The sequence below is a fragment of the Euprymna scolopes genome, chromosome 10, assembly GCF_053919585.1.
Source record: "Euprymna scolopes isolate OS-2025 chromosome 10, ASM5391958v1, whole genome shotgun sequence".
Classification (NCBI taxonomy): Eukaryota; Metazoa; Mollusca; class Cephalopoda; order Sepiida; family Sepiolidae; genus Euprymna; species Euprymna scolopes.
Genome location: NC_136491.1, coordinates 65,718,732 through 65,741,539, shown reverse-complemented (window position 1 = coordinate 65,741,539; position 22,808 = coordinate 65,718,732). Strand labels below are relative to the sequence as shown.

Here is a 22,808-nt window from a genome sequence, read left to right as displayed (position 1 = left end):
TCAGCATACCCATCCGAAAATACTATTTTTTAAAAAAAAAAAGGAGGGGGTTCAGTGCCCGTGAGAGAAGTAGATTTATTTATCAATAAAAGTTGCGGAGAAGTAAATTTATTTATTAATAAAAGTCGTCATTTAAAAAAGAAAATTGTGGAGGTGTACCTAAATGTAAATATTTACCCAAAAAATTATCCCGAAGTTTATTACAAAAACGTTTTGTTTTCGCACTATTCAACAATTTGTTCATCCGCGCATGTAAATTAACAAATATTTGTAAAAGTGAGGAGTTATCAGTAAATGATTTAGTTTTTTTTTTTTTTTAATTTATTTATTTATTTATTTTTTTTACATTAGGTCCACCTCCACAAATGTTAAGAACGGCTTTCAGACTAAACACCCTCAACCTCTCCATGTTAACAACGGATTTCGGAATAAACACCATTTGGGGGGTGGGGGGATATTTAAAAAAAAAAATGTCGATAAAAGTCGTCATTTAAAAAGAAATTTAAAATCAAATGTTTGTAAAAGTGAGAAATTATTAATAAATGTTTAGTAACATTTTTCGGTGCTAATGCAGAGAGTGATCCGCGCTATTTTTTAAATCGTGTTTTTTTTTTTTTATTTAATTGCAAGGTTAAAGTACAGAATAGGTACAAAACACCCTCCCCTCCTCATGTTAAGAATCGCTTTTTAAATAATAACGTTATTATTTCAGCATTGATCACTCTCTGCATGAGTACCCATTTTTCTTTTAATATTCATAAAAAGTAAAACTTTTTTCAAAATAAATAAATAAATAAATGTTTGTAAATGTGACAATTAATCGTTTAGTTACGGCAACGTCAGTAAATAAAATATGTTACGTGAGGGGTGGGGTGGAAGACACTATTATTTTTTTTCTACTGGTCGCCATGGAACTCAACGCCCAAGGAGTACCAAAATGTAATTTTTTTTGTTAAAATAAATAAATTTCAAGCAATTTTTGCAATAAATAATAGATAGCAACTTCGTTAAATTTATGAATCGCCCCAGCATATTATAAACACTCTAACTTCCCCATGTTAAAACTTTCAGAATGAACACCCTCAACCTCCCCATATAAAGAACGGCTTTCGAGGTTTATGGAAAGGCGTTTTTTTTTTGTTTTGTTTTAACATGGAGGGTTAGGTTGTTTATAATACGTTGAGGCGAGGCATGTCGTAAAAATGAAACAGTTTAGAAAAAGTTAAAACAAACTTTTTTATGTAAACAATGCCGTGAAAATTAACTAAACAATTAAAATGTAATGTTTCATGAGTGAAAAGCCTTAACATAAATAAAATTTAAAAATTGGTAAGTACATAAATGAATTTAAATTTTTAAAATATGGGATTATTTTTTTATTTTTATTTTTTTGTGTGTGCTAATGCAGAGAGTGATCCGCGCTATTTTTTTTAAATCGTTTTCCACGTTTAATTAAAGTTTTATGATATGTTTTTATTCAATTGTAAGGTTAAAGTACAGAATAGGTACAAAACACTCTCCCTTCCCCATGTTAAGAATGGCTTTTTAAATAATATTATTATTTCAGCACGGATCACTCTCTGCATCAGTAAGTTTTTTTTGTTTTTTTTACTTATCGAGTTAACATAAAATGAAATCTTTCGTCAATTCGTGGCTGTGAAATGAATCGAACCGGAAGTTCAGTTTTATCAACAAAACAGATTCGCAGAAACGGTTAAAAAAATATATTTATTTTATTTAATATTTTAATTTTAATAATTCGCGAGGTAAATTTATTTTAATAACATAAAAACATACCTCGACTCTAAAAATGGGTTGTCTGAAAATTGCAAATAAATTGGTAACGTAGAAATAGGGTTTTATTCGTTTAGAACGAACCAACTTTACATTTTTATATATATAGACTAGCTGTACCCGGCCACGCGTTGCTGTGGGTCAGTTTGTTAAAATGGAACACATGTGAAAGTAGAGAAAAGTTTGATTCTTTTTTTCAAGAGAATGTACAAATTATTTTTTTTTTTTTTAACAGATTTTAAGAAAATAAACAGAAAAATACTTCCATCATTAATTATGCAAAAAATAAATAAAATGTTGATTTAGTGTTTCAATATGCTTATAAATTACAATAAAACTTGCTGAGTATGCACTGTTTTACGGTTGTTGTAAAAATGGAATGGAAACTTAAATTTCGCTTCATTTTAATCTTTCTTAATTTTTTGATTGTGCCCCCCCCCCAAACGAATATAATCAAAACAGTAACATTCAACAATTGTACTTTATGTATATAAAACACAAAATGGGTGTTTGTATTACTGTACACATAGATTCGAAAAAGTTGTCAAAAAACAAATATATAACAAATAAATGTTATCAAAGGCAAGATAAGTTACTTTTCTGCCAAACTGGATATATTTTTTGTGTTTTTATTCAATGTAACATATTTATTCAGCTCGAAAAACATACAGTGTTTACCGATGTATTCGAAAATTCAAGATGGCGTCTCACATCCTCTTTAACACCGTAAGTATGGAAAAAGGTGTTATAAATAAAAAACTATACAAAATACTATTAAAAACCCGCCGAATATATGTCAACCTATGTCACGGTAACATATATTGAGCGAGTTTTTAACAGTATTTTATCCGGTTTTTTATTTATAACATCTTTTCCCACACTTACCGTGTTAAAGAGAGAATCAGACGCCATCTTGAATGTTCCAATGCATCGGTAAACACTGTATGGTTTTCGAGCTGAATAAACATGTTACATTGAATAAAAACACGAAAAATATATCCAGTTTGGTAGAAAAGTAACTTATCTTGCCTTTGATAACATTTATTTGTTATATATTTCTTTTTGGACAACTTTTTCGAATCTATGTGTACAAACCCCACAAAATATTTATTAAAAAAAAAAAATTTTTTTTTTAAAAAGTTAATAACAAAAGGGAAATAATTCCATTTTTAAACGAAAAAGTAAGTTTACCTAACTTACTGTATTAATGCTATTTTTTTAAGCAAGAAAAAAAAAAGGGTAAATATCCAGATACGCTACTACAGAACACCGACCACTCTAATTTGTTTTTTTGTAGGTAATTGAGGTCGCTGACAACGAATCTGATAGTCAAACTTGGGGCAAATTTACCGTTTGCATGGTATTTACCCCTGAACCCACAAACTTCTTTCCACCATTTTGCAGCATGCGTTTATGCTACGCGCATGCACGCTGTAGCATAAACGACGGCTTCACCAAGCAAACTATGTTGGGGGGGAGGGGATTTTTTTTCCAGGACATAGAATTTTCTAATTTTCAAAAATACATTATAGCGCTTTTTGGGTGGAAAATTTAAAATTAGCTGAAAAAGAAATAAAATAAGAAAAGGAAAGCACACCAAGTTGGAGTGGGGGGGGGGTAATTTATCTGTTCTTTTTTTTTTTACCTGGAACATCGAATTTTCAAATTTTCCGTAAGTAACGCACTGACATTTACCAATTAGAACACCATTTAACATTTTCCGAAGATTTTACTTTGTACATTGGGGGTACAAAGAGGGTGTGAGACGCCATCTTGAATTTTCGAATACATCGGTAAACACTGTATGTTTTTAGAGCTGAATAAATATGTTACATTGAATAAAAACACAAAAAATATATCCAGTTTGGCAGAAAAGTAACTTATCTTGCCTTTGATAACATTTATTTGTTATATATTTGTTTTTTGACAACTTTTTCGAATCTATGTGTACAGTAATACAAACACCCATTTTGTGTTTTATATACATAAAGTACAATTGTTGAATGTTACTGTTTTGATTATATTCGTTTGGGGGGGCACAATTAAAAAATTAAGAAAGATTAAAATGAAGCGAAATTTAAGTTTCCGTTCCATTTTTACAACAACCGTAAAACAGTGCATACTCAGCAAGTTTTATTGTAATTTATAAGCATATTGAAACACTAAATCAACATTTTATTTATTTTTTTGCATAATTAATGATGGAAGTATTTTTCTGTTTATTTTCTTAACATCTGTTAAAAAAAAATAAATAATTTGTACATTCTCTTGAAAAAAAGAATCAAACTTTTCTCTACTTTCACATGTGTTCCATTTTAACAAACTGAGCCACAGCAACGCATGGCCGGGTACAGCTAGTCTATATATATAAAAATGTAAAGTTGGTTCGTTCTAAACGAATAAAACCCTATTTCTACGTTACCAATTTTATTTGCAATTTTCAGACAACCCATTTTTAGAGTCGAGGTATGTTTTTATGTTATTAAAATAAATTTACCTCGCGAATTATTAAAATTAAAATATTAAATAAAATAAATATATTTTTTTAACCGTTTCTGCGAATCTGTTCTGTTGATAAAACTGAACTTCCGGTTCGATTCATTTCACAGCCACGAATTGACGAAAGATTTCATTTTATGTTAACTCGATAAGTAAAAAAAAACAAAAAAACTTACCGATGCAGAGAGTGATCCGTGCTGAAAAAATAATATTATTTAAAAAGCCATTCTTAACATGGGGAAGGGAGGGTGTTTTGTACCTATTCTGTACTTTAACCTTACAATTGAATAAAAACATATCATAAAACTTTAATTAAACGTGGAAAACGATTTTAAAAAAATAGCGCGGATTACTCTCTGCATTAGCACACACAAAAAAATAAAAATAAAAAATAATCCCATATTTTAAAAATTTAAATTCATTTATGTACTTACCAATTTTTAAATTTTATTGGTGTTAAGGCTTTTCACTCATGAAACATTACGTTTTAATTGTTTAGTTTATTTTCACGGCATTGTTTACATAAAAAAGTTTGTTTTAACCTTTTCTAAACTGTTTCATTTTTACGACATGCCTCGCCTCAACGTATTATAAACAACCTAACCCTCCATGTTAAAACAAAACAAAACAAAAAAAAAAACGCCTTTCCATAAACCTCGAAAGCCGTTCTTTATATGGGGAGGTTGAGGGTGTTCATTCTGAAAGTTTTAACATGGGGAAGTTAGAGTGTTTATAATATGCTGGGGCGATTCGTAAAATTAACGAAGTTGCTATCTATTATTTATTGCAAAAATTGCTTGAAATTTATTTATTTGACAAAAAAAAAATTACATTTTGGTACTCCTTGGGCGTTGAGTTCCATGGCGACCAATAGAAAAAAATAATAGTGTCTTCCACCCCACCCCTCACGTAACATATTTTATTTACTGACGTTGCCGTAACTAAACGATTAATTGTCACATTTACAAACATTTATTTATTTATTTTGAAAAAAGTTTTACTTTTTATGAATATTAAAAGAAAAATGGGTACTCATGCAGAGAGTGATCCATGCTGAAATAATAACGTTATTATTTAAAAAGCCATTCTTAACATGGGGAGGGGAGGGTGTTTTGTACCTATTCTGTACTTTAACCTTGCAATTAAATAAATAAAAAAAAACACGATTTAAAAAATAGCGCGGATCACTCTCTGCATTAGCACCGAAAAATGTTACTAAACATTTATTAATAATTTCTCACTTTTACAAACATTTGATTTTAAATTTCTTTTTAAATGACGACTTTTATCGACTTTTTTTTTTTTAAATATCCCCCCACCCCCCAAATGGTGTTTATTCCGAAATCCGTTGTTAACATGGAGAGGTTGAGGGTGTTTAGTCTGAAAGCCGTTCTTAACATTTGTGGAGGTGGACCTAATGTAAAAAAAATAAATAAATAAATAAATTAAAAAAAAAAAAAACTAAATCATTTACTGATAACTCCTCACTTTTACAAATATTTGTTAATTTACATGCGCGGATGAACAAATTGTTGAATAGTGCGAAAACAAAACGTTTTTGTAATAAACTTCGGGATAATTTTTTGGGTAAATATTTACATTTAGGTACACCTCCACAATTTTCTTTTTTAAATGATGACTTTTATTAATAAATAAATTTACTTCTCCGCAACTTTTATTGATAAATAAATCTACTTCTCTCACGGGCACTGAACCCCCTCCTTTTTTTTTTAAAATAGTATTTTCGGATGGGTATGCTGACAACAAATATCAGTTAAATTTTGCAAATAGCCCGCCCCCTCCAAAAGTGGTGTTTATTCCGGAAGCTGTTCTTAAGATGAGTAGGTTGGGGGGGGTAATTATAAGTTGGACCTAATCTAAAAAAAACAAAACAAAAAAAAAAAGTTTTTTATGCACACATAAGCAACTATTTTTTTATTGACCTTTTTTTTTTACTTTTTTATTTAAAAATTAGTAAATTTCAATGAATAGAATAATAAATCATTTATCATTAATATGTGTTTTTGGTTTTGTGTTGAATGAAACTTTTTTTTTTTCATTACAACAATAATGAACCAATTTAAATCTTCCGGCATGCGTTTAAGGGTTACGAAATTATCAATAAATCGTTTAGTTACTAAGCCAACGTCAGTAAATAAAAAAATGTTACGTGCGCATGCATTAGCCTTGACTAGGGGGTGGGGGCTAAGGGAGCGACCATTAAATAATTATGCTGATCGCCATGGAACTCAACGCCCAAGGAGTACCTAAAGTGGCACTTATGCACTTATGTTATCGTGCTATTTTTTAAAATAGTATTTTCATGTTAAATTCAAATTTTACAATATGTTTTTCTTTTATTAATTTGTTAAGCGAAAGTACAGATAACCCGGTCGGTTTCTAATGTGAGGAAAATCTAGCCCCCCCCCCTCCCCCCCAAAAAAGGGGTACTCTGGATAATAACAAAACATTAAAATTGCCTCAGTCTCGAAAGATTTCTTCTCTACTGAACGAGGAAACAAACGGTGAAGTGTAGTTCACCTTCTGTTTCTCTCACCCTCTCTCTTCCTCTCTTAATATCTCTCTCTATCCATCTCTCCCTTTCCCTCTCTCAATCTATCTTTCTCTCTATATCACCCTCTCCATCTCTCTTTGAGCCCCTTTCTCTCTCTAACTCCCTCTATCTCTCTCCTTTCTTCTGTCTCATCCCTCTCTGTTTCTAACTCTCCCCCTCTCTCTGTTTATCTATCAATCCGTTTATCTCGCTATATCTCCTTCTCTTTCTTTATTTTCCTCTCACTTTCTCTTTTCTATCTATATATCTTCCTCTCTATCTGTCCATCTCTAATCCCTCATCCTATTTTAGTCTCCTAAATTAATTACAGTGAATAAGGCATTGTCAAAACATGGATAAATCCTATTTTAGTCACCTAATTTACTGACTGTGAGAATAGAAGGTATTTGGAAATTACTACTACCTTGAACAGCACCAGAAGTAACTGGTAAAACCTTTCTAATTAAATTGATTTTGGCAGCCATTTGGTAACAAAATGACATAGCCTTAGCCCTTGCTGCATGAGGAATACCTGCGACCTTGCTGCCAAGTAGAAGAATTATTTATTCTACTTTAAAACATTCAATTTTTCAAAAATCTCATGTTCGACATCTCCAAAACATCCAATATGGGGAAAAATATTGCAGAAATGCAAACTTATTGTTTAGGATGAATGCACAATGGTACGCAAAAAATCACTTGAGGCTCTTGGTCGATCCTTGCAAGATTTGCGTGGCAATGTCAGACCATTTGGGAATGCAGTAATATTGCTTGCAGGAGATTTCAGACAAATGTTACCTGTTATTCTTCAATCAACACCAGCAGATGAAATAAATGCTTGCCTCAAATACTCTACCTTTTTGTTCCATGTGAAGACATTAAACTTAACTCAAAATATGCAAATTCAGTTGCAGACTGTTCAATCCGCACAAAAACTTTTGCATCACTTGTGGGAAATTGGGTACAAAAAAGTGCCAGCTGATCAGAGTAAAGAGCAAAATTCTTTGACTTTTAACTTCTGTAATTTCTGTAATTTTATTTCATCAAAAGAATAGTTAGTTTAAAAGGTTTTTGCAGATATTCAAATTATAAGAATTCCACTTGACTGAGTGAATGAACTATTCTTGCAGGTCAATACAAAGATATCCATGAACTTAACACTATTATTCAATGTAAAGTTCCAAGTGAGGTAGTCAAATACAAATCCATCGACACTGTTGTGAAAGCAGATAAAGAGGTTAATTATCCAACAGCTATATTTGCCAGGGATGCCACCACATGTATTGCAACTGAAATTTGGTGTACTAATTATCATGTTGTGAAATATAAACCAATCCAACCTTTGCAATGGCACATAGCTTGCAGTAAAAAAAAAAAATAACAAACAATATCATAGAAACAACAATCTTAACAGGACCTTTCACAGATGAATATATCTTCATTCCATGCATTCCTATGATTCCACCGGATACATCATTACACTTTAGGAAATTGCACTTTCCAATTTTATTGTCATTTGCAATAACCATCAACAAAGCACAGGGAACAATCTTTACAATTGTGGGCCTTACAGTTACACACTGACTGTTTTTTCACATGGACAATTTGTGTTATGTATTCAAGAGTCACCAAACCGGAAAATCTAAGAAAATGGAACAACAAAAACTGTGTACCCATGCAAAATGGAAAATTAAACCTATAAGAAACATGCTTTTTCACATTTTGGAACATTTTCCATTGCGCCAATTTGAGCCACAGCAATGCGTGGCAGGGTACAGCTAGTATATATATAAAAATGTAACTCTTGGTTCGTTCGCAATTAATTGTCTAAAAAACCACTGGACGGATGGCTAAAACATTGGTACCGTCGGTTTCAAGCAACGAAAAAACGTTAATGGTAACACGTAAATGATGTTCAGCTCTCGTTAGCCATCTTGCGTTCTGCCCCGGGGCAAATTTTTTTCCAGGTCCGCATTTGTTAACGCATAAACTAGTAAAGTGTAACAGACATTGACATTTGCCAGTATACATTAAACATAAATATTAGTATATATGAAGAAGAATAAGACTGCCTGAAATACATTGCACAGATATATAAAAGAATTTAGAATTAAATTACACACCTACCCTCAACTATTATAATATTTAATACAAAAAAGGTTAAAAGAATAAATAAGATAGATTAGTTACCTCCCCTAGACCACTGAAACACGGGTCATCTCCCCTTAACTGAAAAAAGGAAAGGAAAGGAAGTGTAATAAGATAAATTAATTATCCCTCTTGCCCCAACTAAAATCAATAGAAGGCAGACCGGAAACAAAACAAATAGTACATAATTACTAAAACGCATTATATAAAAAATTAAAAAAGTAGGAAATTCATACTGGATTAAAATATAATATACAGAGATAGGAATAAGCTATAGTTAAATAAAAACATACATCATTATATAAACAAACAAATGCGGACCTGGAAAAAAATTTTCCCCGGGGCAGAAAACAAGATGGCTGACGAGAGCTGAACATCATTTACGTGTTACTATTACCGGTTTCCCGTTGTGTTGGGCTTGAAACCGATGGTAGTAACGTTTTTCTGAACTTCTGTATAATTAATAAACAAATATTTAGCGATTATAATTATAAGTTTTTCTTTGTAATCGAGCACTTTGTCGGAACTCTTTCCCCCAAATACAGTAAACAAAATATATATATATATATATATATATATATATATATATATATATATATGTGTATATATATGTACATGTGTGTGTGTATATATATATATATATGTACGTGTGTATATATATGTTTGAGGGTGTGTATATATATATGTGTGTGCGAGCGTGTATGTGTGTGCACATTTGTGTGTATTATATATGTGCGTCTATATATATACGTATAATGTTAGTTCATTTTTAAGCTATTTCTTATACAACTGATAATAGTTCAAATGGTAACGATTGGCTAGTGCATTATGAATTTTGGTTTTGGCATTGATTCTAGCCGATGCTAATATTCATTTGTTTTTACTTTTGAAATCACTACCATATATTAAGTACAATAATCGAAATCATTACTATATACTGAGTGCAATAATTGAGACTCTAAAATATATACGAAATCTGCACGAATGAAAATATCATATTTAAGTGTATTTTATGACTGGGTGATGCCCCATGCTAGTCATATCTATATATATGTGTGTGTGTGTGTGTGTTCATAATACAAGCATGTACTAATGAAATGTGATATACAAATATCTGTACATGATGTTGCTAAGCTAATCAAAAACCTTATGTAAAGCAACCGGCCCTGACGGTATTCCAATTATAGTACTCAAGACTTCAACCAGAACTAGCGCCCATCCTTACAAAACTGTTTAAACGTTGTCTTAAGGAGAATTGCTTCCCATCACCCTGGAAAATCTCATCAGTATGCCCTGTATTTAAAAATTCAGGTGATCGCTCATCTCCCTCACAGTGCATGCCAATAAGTCTCCTGTGTGTCATGAGTCAGTTGCTGGAATCTTAGTGACACGCAATATGGTTTCCGTTCTGCTAGATCTGCAGCAGATGTGCTTACAGTTATATCTCATAAGATTATTGAATCTCTCGACGGAGGCTACTTTTTAGGGCAATTGCTCTTGACATATCAAAGGCCTTTGATAGAGTAAATCAGGCATAAAGGTTTACTTCACAAAACCTCCAGATAGGGTATAGCTGGGAATGTCTTCTCAATTATTAAATCATTTCTCTCTGATAGGTTCATAAGAGTAGTGGTTGATGAGCAGAAATCAGAAGCTCTCAGTATTAATGCTGGAATCCCTCAAGGATCCATCCTGGGCCCAACTCTCTTCCTGATCTACATTAATGATCTTCCAAATCACATCCTTACATCATTCATAGACATTTATGCTGATAACACTACTATCTACGGTTGCACTTCTAAGACCGTAAACAACCAAGTTTTCTCTGATTCTCTCTCTTCTGATCTTGAGGAAGTGGTACAATGGGGAAAGAGGTGGCTTGTTACTTTTAATGCATCTAAAACCAAGCTTTTATTTTTACATCATCAATGCTCTGAACCCCATCTGGTATCAATTGAATTGAATGGCTCTCGTCTTGGGGAGGCTCCATGTTTTGACAAGCTTCTGGGCTTGACCTTTACTCCTGATCTTAAATGGAGCACATACATTCAATCCGTTGCCAAGTCTGCTGGAAAAATGGTGGGATCCTTCTATTGATCCAGTAGATATCTCACTGCTGATGCAATTCTCTATCTATATAAGAGCCAAGTACGTCCAAGGATGGAGTACTGCTGCCACATTTGGGCAGGAGCTGCTAGAAAGGACTTATCCTGCCTTGATAGAGTTCAAAATAGACTTCATAGCCTCATAGGGGATGTCCTTTTCTCTTCCCTGCAACCTCTTTCTCACAGAAGAGACGTTGCGAGCCTGCCTTTGCTTTATCGTTATTTTCATGGCAAGTGCTTGGCTGAGCTCCAATCTATGGTCCTCCTTCGCCAAACTTTCACAAGAAACACTCGTCTAGCAGAAAACACCATCACTAATTTCTCCCACTCTTTATCTGTGCCTAAACCTAAACGCAAATTCCATGAGTAAAGCTTCTTTCTTAGAACTGCACGCCTGTGGAATTGTCTTCCGTTTTCCTGCTTTCCAGCTGACTACAATATGGTTGTGTTCAAGTCTAACGTAAATAAGTTCTTGATGAGCCATACCATATAAGTTAACAAATTTACCGAATTTCCATTACTAAAGATTATTATATTGTCCAATTTCTACTGTACACTCTTTAACCCTTATCTTCGAGTGGCTTCTTGACCTTGATAAGTGGTGATGCCTATGTAAAAAAAAAAACACCTTAAATAAAATAAAATTCAATGAAACGTTTATCTATATCTTATCTATATATATAAAAGGCAAAATGTGTGTGACCATTTCGTGTATGTCTTCAAAAGGCTTTTCTCGCACACGGTTCCGAGGTTGTTACGATCGCTTACAACTGTTTATATGGGTCCTAAATAATAATATGTACGATTTGGGAAAGTGCGTCACATCTAGATTTACTTACGTCGACTTTTACAAAATTATTGCTATTTTGGCTTCTCGCATGTTGATGAGGCTTTTTCGTATAAAAAGCGAAACTAATTCAAAGTTAACAACGTTCTCGGCATTGCGTCGGGAAATGTCCAGAAGCAGCTTTGATCAATATTGTACATCAGACAATTGTTATTCAATCTGGACAATTGGGAGCTGGTTCCCTTCCCCCCAACATCTCTTGGGGGAAAAAAACAAAAACAGTCAAACTTGGGTAAACAACTGCGTGACTTCTATTTGACCTTCTTCATTAGGTCAAATAGAAGCAGCAGAGTTAACTTTTATTGCGCACGCCTGTTTTTATAGTTTAGTAAATAAATTAAAATCTGAGTATGTTGTATGTATGTCGCGATGGCCTAATGGGTTACGTTGCCCGGTTCTTTTTTTCACGCATTAATTTCCAACTCAAGGGTACGGGTTCGATTCTCATACTTACCTACCAAAACATTTTTTTTATTTAACCCCCCCCCCCCTCCCGGAGTTTTGATTTACCTCAAGACACCCGGGCATCGCCGGGTACCCCCCGCTAGTTATATATATAAAAGCGAAAATGTGTGTATGTATGTATGTGTGTTTGTATGTCTCGCAAAAACTATCAACACGGGTCATGGATTTTCACGAGATCAGTATCATTTTAAAGTTCCAACCCTCGCCCGACAAATATCGAAAAATTGGCCAAAAACATTAATTTCTTCACCCTAAAATCATCAGTTTTCCACAGGGAGGGGTCAGCAAAAATCGTCCTCTCATGACAAGTTCGCTTCTATGCATGCGTCATATGACATTCGTTTTTCTGTTTACTTTTTTGCGTTTTCTTTTTTTGTTTTTCCGATTTTTACGTTTAACATCGTTCGTTTGCCTTACGTTAGTTTTTTTGTGTTTTTTCGATTTTTTAAAGTTTTAAAATATTTACTTCACTTATTCTTATGTTTTGATTAACAGACCGCCTGAGCACACACACACCTCTAAACACCCGGGCAACGCCAGGTACACCCCTGCTAGTGTATATATGTATATAAAAACGAAAATGTGTGTATGTATGCATGTTTGTATGTGTGTTTGTGTGTCCGCTAAAAACTTTCGACAGACAGAACAAAAATTCACAAACTTAGTATCATATTGAAGCTCCATCCTTCGCCCGAAAAATATCGAAAAATTGGCCAAAAACATTAATTTTTTTCACCCTGAAATCAACAATTTTCTACAGTGGGGGGGGGGGACAAAAACCGTCCTCTCATGACGAGATCGGTTCTAAGCATGTTAGTTTAAATAGTTGAAGAACTGACTAAATTTCATGTACGTCGTGTTAGCTCAGTTGGTTAGAGCGTTGGTTCATTATCTAAATGTTTTGGGTTCGAATCGTGGTGTGAGATGTCTGTTTTTTTTCGATTTTTTAAATTTAAATATTGAACCAGTGTTATTTAAGTCATTTTTCACGTAACGTTCGTTTTTCTGTTTTTTTTTTTTACTTCACTTATTCTTAGGTTTTCATTAACACCCACGACCGACTACACACACCCAAAAACACCCGGGTACCCACCGATTTTTTAAATTTTAATATCGAAACAGGCTTATTTAAGCCATTTTTCACGTGTTTTTTCTGCTTTCTTTTTTGTTTTTTCGATTTTTACATTTAACATCGTTCGTTTGCCTTACTTTGTTTTGTTTTGTGTTTTTTTTATGTTTTGATTACCCCGCTTCGTTTTTATGTTTTCTTTTTTTACTTCGCTTATTCTTACGTTTTCATTAACAACCACACACACCTACAAACACTCGGGCAACGCCAGGTATCCCCCCCCCCCGCTAGTCAATATATAAAAGAGAAAATGTGCTGTATTTTTGTATGTGTGTTTGTATGTCTCGCAAAAACTTTCGACATGGGTCACAGATTTTCACGAGACCGGTATCATTTTAAAGTTCCAACCTTTGCCCGATAAATATCGAAAAATTGGCTAAAAACATTAATTTCTTCACCCTAAAATCATCAGTTTTCTACAGGGAGGGGTCAGCAAAAACCGTCCTCTCATGACAAGTTCGCTTCTATGCATGCGTCATATGATGTTGGAACATGATTTAGTTTAAATATTTGAAAAACTGATAATTTCGTCGACGTCGTCTTGGTTCAGTTGCTTAGAGGGCGGCCTCATTATCTAAATGTTTTGGGTTCGAATCGTGATGTGAGATGTCTTTTTTTTATTTTTTAAATTTTAATATTGAAACAGGGTTGTTTAAGCCATTTTTCACATGTTTTTTTGGGGTTTTTATTTTTCAGATTTTTTAACAAAGTTTTAACGTTCGTTTTTTTGTTTTGCATTTGCTTTTTTTGTTTTTCCCATTTTTACATTTAACATCGTTCGTTTGCCTTACGTTAGTTTTTTTTGTGTTTTTTTTAAATATTTACTTCGCTTATTCTTATGTTTTGATTAACACCCCCTGCCCGAGCACACACACCTCAAAACACCCGGGCAACGCTGGGTACTCCCCGCTAGTCTATAAATATAAAAGCGAAAATGTCTGTATGTTTGTATGTGTGTTTGTATGTCTCGCAAAAACTTTTGACATGGGGCACGGATTTTGCCAGATCGATATCATTTTAAAGTTCCAACCTTCGCCCAACAAATATCGAAAAATTGGCCAAAAACGTTAATTCCTTCACCCTAAAATCATCGGTTTTCTACAGGGTGGGGGGGGCAGCAAAAACCGTCCTCTCATGACGAGTTCGGTTCTACTCATGTGCAAATGACGTCGGAACCTGATTTAGTTTAAAGATTAAAAAACCGACCTTATTTCGTGGACGTCGTCTTAGCTCAGTTGATTAGAGGTCGGTGTCATTATCTAAAGGTTGTGAGTTCGAATCATGGTGTGAGATGTCTTTTTTTTTTTGATTTGTAAAGGTTTAATATTGAAACAGGGTTATTTAAGCCAGTGTTTTTTTTTGGGGGGGGGGTTATTTTTCAGATTTTTTAACAAAGTTTTAACGATCGTTTTCCTGTTTCGCGTTTTCTTTTTTTGTTTTTCCCATTTTTACATTTAACATCGTTCATTTGCCTTACGTTAGATTTTTTTTGTTGTTTTTCGATTTTTTAAAATTTACTTCGCTTATTTTTATGTTTTGATTAACACTCAGCACCCTCCAACCCCACCCCTACCCGAGCACACACACCTCCAAACACCCGGGCAAGGCCAGGTACCCCCGCTAGTTTAATATAAAACTGAAATAGAGTTCATCCAAATGTATACAAAGTGTACGTGAAATGATGCATGTGTAAAGATGAAAAGTATGTATTGAATGGTGTGTGTGTGTGTGTGTGTGTGTGTGTATGTGTGTATGTACATGCATATTGTGCACAGATGCATGTTAATAGAGCAAGTTCTTAGATACCAGGAAAGTGTCTTTGTTTAGGAGTATAAGGTGATAACAGCCATCAGCCCAAATAGAAAGAAAATGTCTGGTTGATGTTATCTGTAGCAGGTCGCGCGAGAGAGAAAGAGCGATTTTATGCCTCGCTTTTAAAAAGACAGATTAGGATATTCCCTGGTATCATGACAAAGAAAGATGATAAATTGATTTTGATGCAGCTTAATGGTATGTGTGTGCAAATGTGGAAAGGTGTACTTGTTACAGCGATGCACTAAATATGATAATAAAATTAATTAACAGTAATCTTTTTTTTTTTTTTTCAAAGTGTACTTTAAAAAATGAATGAAAAGGAAAGAAATGCAAATTTACCTTGAAACAAAGCATTAAAGAGAACGGGATTGTAAGAAATACAAGAAGCCACGACAAAATGGTTAATAACCAACCACAAACTCCAAGACCTTCATACGTCTCCCCAGCAGCTGAAAAATACAAGACAAAACAAATCTTTTTTTAAATCCAGATAAATAATGAGAAATTAAGATGCAATCATAGAAAAATAGAACTGATTGATTTTTTTTTTTTTAATTTCTGTAGAGGTTCGTTGTAAACAAGCAAGTACTTACGGTGTTGCCTGGGAATAAAGGTGAAACCCTGTCTCCATCTCCTCAAAAAACTGAATTCCATATTACTATATTCATTCTTATTTTTTAATTCATGTTTACATGTAAACTTATGTAGAAAGTTGTTTCCATCACGTCGGCATCTTATGCTGTGGCCATCACGTCTGCATCTTACGCTGTGGCCATCACGTCTGCATCTTACGCTGTGGCCATCACGTCTGCAGGTTACGCTGAGGCCATCGCCTCTGCATCTTACGCTGTGGCCATCACGTCTGCAGGTTATGCTGAGGCCATCGCCTCTGCATCTTACGCTGTGGCCATCGCATCTGCAGGTTACGCTGTGGCCATCACGTCTGCAGGTTACGCTGAGGCCATCGCCTCTGCATCTTACGCTGTGGCCATCGCATCTGCAGGTTACGCTGTGGCCATCGCATCTGCATCTTACGCTGTGGGCATCGCATCTGCATCTTACGCTGTGGTCATCGCATCTGCAGGTTACGCTGTGGCCATCGCATCTGCATCTTACGCTGTGGCCATCGCATCTGCATCTTACGCTGTGGCCATCGCATCTGCATCTTACGCTGTGGTCATCGCATCTGCATCTTACGCTGTGGCCATCGCATCTGCATCTTACGCTGTGGCCATCGCATCTGCATCTTACGCTGTGGCCATCGCATCTGCATCTTACGCTTTGGCCATCATCTCTGTATCTTACGCTGTGGTCATCGCATCTGCATCTTACGCTGTGGCCATCGCATCTGCATCTTACGCTGTGGCCATCGCATCTGCATCTTACGCTGTGGCCATCGCATCTGCATCTTACGCTGTGGCCATCGCATCTGCATCTTACGCTGTGGCCATCGCATCTGCATCTTACGCTGTGGCCATCGCATCTGCATCTTACGCTGTGGCCATCACCTCTGCAGGTTACGCTTTGGCCATCATCTCTGTATCTTACGCTGTGGTCATCGCATCTGCATCTTACGCTGTGGCCATCGCATCTGCATCTTACGCTGTGGCCATCGCATCTGCATCTTACGCTGTGGCCATCGCATCTGCATCTTACGCTGTGGTCATCGCATCTGCATCTTACGCTGTGGCCATCGCATCTGCATCTTACGCTGTGGCCATCGCATCTGCATCTTACGCTGTGGCCATCGCATCTGCATCTTACGCTGTGGCCATCGCATCTGCATCTTACGCTGTGGCCATCACCTCTGCAGGTTACGCTTTGGCCATCATCTCTGTATCTTATGTATCACATCTGGAGGTTACACTATGGTCATTACATTAGTACATTATAATGTCATGTATGAATTTGCCAGGGTTTTCAAAAAAAATTTTTTTTTTTTTTTAATTTTTTTAAGATTACTAGATATCGATTCTGATCGAAAATTTTCAAACTAAAGTAGATGCAAAATACTCTTGGTTGATAATCTTAGTATCAAAGTCCAAGGTTTAAATCAAGACTATCAAGCAAATATGAAAAGTTTCTTATAATTTGGCAGTCTTCAATTTACTCAAACCGTTAATAATCGCAAACTAATGCTTGCAGTTTTTCCATTTTTGCTTCTCGACTATAAAACTAAAACAAAAAAATCAGGTGAACACAAGAAAATAACATAAATTGATTTCGATTTTCATCAAAGGAATTGGTAAAAACTAGTGTTGGGACAATAAATCGGAATCGGGAATTGGAAAAATCGGAATTTTTTGGAGTATTGGAATCGGTATCGGGAAAATTTGAGCCTATTTTCCGATGCCAAAACCGATTCTTTTAATTATCTATTATATTTTGTTTTTATAAAATGTCTTCCACTGCTTGTAGTGATATTAAAATAATAAATATTTACTGATTTAAATTTCCAGTAAGACTAAAATCTCTAGATCATACCCTCACAATTTTTTTTTGTTTACGTTTGAAAAAATACATGCATATTTAAAATGTGTTTTTACAGTAATTGGGACAAAAAAAAAAAAACTTTATAGTAAAATGTTTAGAGATTTATAAAAAATCGGAATCAGTAATTGTATCGGAATCTGGAATTTTGTATGAATCGGTAATTGTATTGGAATTGGGAAAAATATTGGAATCGTCCCATCACTAGTAAAAACTCCACCAGGTGCAGCAAAGAATGGCATTTGTTACAATAAAACAATTGCAAATTATTTTGTACACCTTTGCTTGATTTTATGTGAAAAACAATATAAATCTGAATTGAAATTTGTAAGTTTAAAAAGCCAATAAAATAGAGGGCTTTTTTTAAAAAAATATTTATGTAAAATCAATTTCGTTTTGGCAATATACATTTTCATAGGAATTTTTTTTTTTTTTTACATAGGCATCACCACATTATCAAGGCCAAGAGGCTACTCAAGGATAAGGGTTAAAGAGTGTACAGTAGACATTGGACAATATAGTAATCATTAGTAATGAAAATTTGGTAAATTTGATAACTTATATAGAACGGCTCATCAAGAACTTATTTACGTTAGACTTGAACACAACCATATTGTAGTCAGCCGGAAAGCAGGAAAACGGAAGACAATTCCACAGGCATGCAGTTCTAAGAAAGAAGCTTTATTCATGGAATCTACGTTTAGGTTTAGGCACAGATAAAGAGTGGGGGGAATTATTGATAGTGTTTACAGCTAGTCTAGTGTTTCTTGTGAAAGTTTGGCGAGGGGGGACCATACATTGAAGCTCAGTCGAACACTTTCCATGAAAATAACGATACATCAGAGACAAACTCGCAACATTTCTTCTGTGAGATAGAGGTTGCAAGGAAGAGAAAAGGACATCTCCTACGAGGCTATGAAGTCTATTTTGAACTCTATCAAGGCAGGCCAAGTCCTTTCTAGCAGCTCCTGCCCAGATGTGGCAACAGTATTCCATCCTTGGACGTACCTGGCTCTTATATAGATAGAGAATAGCATCAGCAGTGAGATATCTACCGGAATAGTTTTTGTTTTTTCTTTCCTTCCTTGTAGCATGGGCCACTAAAAAGGTAAAGTCCATGTAATATTTAGCGATTTACTTCGAATATTCTATGTAGGTTACTTGAAACAGATTAGTTTTTTTCTCAATGTAAACGTTTACAATTGAATTTGTAAAGAAGCCAATGCAATGAAAAGTTTTCTTTTTTGTTTTTTTAATAAATATTCATTTAAAGCCAACTTATTTTCATCGATATACACCTTCATTAGACATAGAATAGGATTTAAATTGCAAAAATAATTCTGCTATTGCTAGAAATATCATAGATTTGATCAAATGCTGCAATAGGAAGCACAAAAGAAATTTTCGATAATAAAAAAAATTATTGATGGTGATAGCAAAATGAACAGAAACCATTGAAATAGTGTTAAACATACTTGAAATATTTTTACTGAAAAACAAAATAAATTAGTTCTTACATTTACATTGTTTATTTTTTCACATAAAACTAACTTGCAATAAATGGTTCTCATCATAATTATAGTATTATGTATGATATTAAGAGAACTAATTCTTACCTAAAAATAAAAGACCAGTTATTACAGTTTAAATTTAGTCTTCATTATTGGAACTTTGTGACAAAAGCTAAAAGTTATAACCTAAAAAAATCCGAAATCATAAATTTTTGACATATTGGATGCGTCATTTTGCAAGATAAATCAAATCAGACAAATTCTTATTTAAATAATTTTTATTCTGTAATAAGTAGATTATATGAAAAGTCACGTATTTGATAAGAAACTGACCTGATTGAGAAAACACAAGCAACATTAACAATATGATAACGTTAGCATAAAATTCTGAGATGATATGCACATGAAAATTGGAGATTATTTGAAAAGTTAGAAGTATAAGTTTTATCGTTTTTTTTATTGTTTTATACATAAAAGAGAATTTTAAAAAATCTTAGTTATAAGAATAAAACAGGAGTTATTTGTGTTTAAAAATAATACACTAAATATGAACAATTGTTTAAACTAACATGTAGATATATAGGAGCTAATCTTTATATTTACTGTAAGACCAACACCATTTCAAATGAAAGAAAAACAAAACCTTTTATAAACAACCATAGGTATTCATTTGGCAGACTACACTATTAGGTGTAGTTTGTCAAATGTTAGCACAGTGTAAGAGTAAAAGAATTCGTTGACTGCTGCTTTTCTTCAAGTTGTATTTTATTGAGTGAAAAAAATTATCCAGTGGACAGAGGCAGGAGAAAAAAAAAGTCTTGCTTAATTGTCCAGTGGACAGAGGCAGGAGAAAAAAAAAGTCTTGCTTAATTGTCCAGTGGACAGAGGCAGGAGAAAAAAAAGTCTTGCTTAATTGTCCAGTGGACAGAGGCAGGAGAAAAAAAAAGTCTTTCCTTGTTGGTGTTGGAAAGTTCTTTGTTCACTAATTCCATAAAGGTCTGAAACTTGCCCTTTAAAGATTCAGTTTAGTCTAATCGGTCCTTATCTGGCCAAATCATCTCGCTAGGGCTGCTTTCTTCTAGAGGAAAACAATGCTAGAAACAATGATTTATAGAGATCTATCTCTGAAAACATGACAGAACTGCCCCGGCTGTGAAGAGACGTGGACAAACGGTGTTATCGTAGGTAGGAAAGGAGGCAGTGAACTTCTGGAGTCATGCTTTTTTTTTATATTTGGAATCAGCTAAATCAACAAATGGTTGACTGCTTCATGGTACTTCACATATTCATGGTACTTCACATATTAGAAACAAACAAACAAAAACAAAATTAACACAAAAGTTTACATTTCCTATTCCATATAAACGAAAAGACTTCTTTTATATAAATCGTTCAATTTTCAGACTATAAGATTTTTTAACGAATTACTGACAAAAAAAAAAAATCACAAGATAAAAAAAACAATCTCAAAAGTTTAGTAACATTGTACATTAAAAAATATTAAAAATGAAATGTGCTTTTTTTAAAATTCAGTTTCAAATTTAACATTTTGATTTTCTTAAAAGTATCTGATCAATAAAACATGTTTTAAAATTAAACTGAAAAAGAAAAAAATCTTTATTTTTCTTGGTATGATGCATTGATGCACCCTTTAAATGATTTCGAAAGAAAGCAATAAAAATTATGAATTAAAGCTACAGTCATAAAAAGAAATAATGATTTGTTCGACCAAGTGCAAGAGTCAAGACACGAGTCGAACAACATAGTATGATCACCTGTCAGCATTTTGTTGTTGGCGTATCTTAACTGTAGTTAACAGAATTTAAACGAAAAAACAAAAACAAATATGCAATAAATGTAACCAAAGGCCAGATAAGTTACTCTTCTACCTACCTGGATAAGTGTATTTGTTTTGACATATTTTAAAGCGTTTTGGGATTCAAAACAAACCGAATGTCCACTCTGTTCATTTAGAACGAAAACAAAAACATGGCTGTTATAAACATTGCACAAGGATTCTTTATAATCGATCAAAAATCGAAAATTAAACAGCATACTGGTAAAACATTCGACTGATGACATTTATTGAATGTGTTTCTACCAGTAGTTTGTTTGATTTTCGTCTCAATCCAGAGTGCCTTTTTTGAAAAAGCTCAATTTTCTCCACATTAAAAACCAATCTTATGTTTAATTCTGCCCTCGGGAGAGGGGGGGGGGGTAAATGTCGCCGACTTACAATCTATTTACATAGATTTTATTCATTCATATTCATATAAAGATTGCAAGAGAGCGATCAAAAACGTCAACAATTGCCGACTGTGAAACGAAATTGAAAGAAGATTGCTAAAAAGAAATCCGTCAAGTGGCGTTTCAATTCTTCGCAATCAATAACTAAAATAGCAGCGAAATAAATCGATTTTTACTCAAACTCGATATATTTGCTAATCAGGTGTGTTATGACAATACTTTTGTTATTTGCAAACGAAAATATTTCAATGTTTGAGAGTAATGACGAAAAATGCAGAATAAGTGAAATCGAACGTTACCTCCGAATACAACTTGTCTCTCCTCAGGAATGTTCGTCATCACCTTTTGTTCCGACATAATTAACAAAAACAAAACAAAAGGTAAAAAAAAAATACAATTTTAAAATGAAACTTATTTCAATGGTCGTTAATTAAAAAAATAAATAGGTAAAAAATAAAAAGTCTTCTATTTTTGTATGTAAGTGTGTTTTTGTCGAAGGCGGTAAGCTTTTAAAAAGGGTTGGCACCGAAGAAATTGTGCCTCTCTCTCTCTCTCTCTGTGCTACTATTTGTTAAACGTCAGGTTGATGACGGCACCAACAGGCTGCTCTTTGGCTTGAAGAATTCGTCCGTTTTTCGCCGTGTCTTTCGAAAGACAACACAAGACGGCAACGATACAATGTATCGTCGACACACAGAACCGATAATGCTATATATATATATATATATATATATATATATATATATATATATATATATATATATATATTAAACTGGTTTATTTTTGTTCCGTGTTATTGTTAGCTTTTTTTTTTTTTAAGATTTATTATTTTATTTTTGTTAGAACCAAATATAATGCAGCTTTTTTGTTACCATTCACGACATTCAAGTATTAGCGAGAGAAATATTGGGTATGAATTTTTTTCTTTTTTAGGCACAACCAAAACGAAAGGAGGGAGTAAGTATTCTTTGATGGAATCTCTCTTTAAAAATCTACCAAAAATCAAGTAATTATCCAATCAATACGAAATTTTTACCAGTTATTAAGTGAATAATAAACTTTATAATGGTGTACACTTTTTTTCATAATCGATTTTTATATACATATTTTTTTTGCCTACAACCCCCCTTCTTTATTTATGGGTACAAATATGCTTAAAATAATTAGCCGAAACTGAGCAAAATATATTGTATTGTGGAAAAGG

General features: G+C 33.7%; 1 protein-coding gene across 3 annotated transcripts in view; it reads right to left on the bottom strand.

The window, feature by feature from the left end:
- LOC145286034 (band 7 protein AGAP004871-like) overlaps positions 1-22,808 on the bottom strand; it is a 139,422-nt gene that overhangs the window by 37,821 nt on the left and 78,793 nt on the right. For 2 of the 3 annotated variants that reach the window (XM_080134656.1, XM_080134658.1), the window contains exon 2: positions 15,696-15,805. In XM_080134656.1, coding sequence (XP_079990782.1) covers positions 15,696-15,805 — 110 coding nt within the window. Of the gene's footprint in view, positions 1-15,695; positions 15,806-21,903; positions 22,325-22,808 lie in introns of those variants that run through there. The other variant, XM_080134657.1, reaches the window with a different exon arrangement.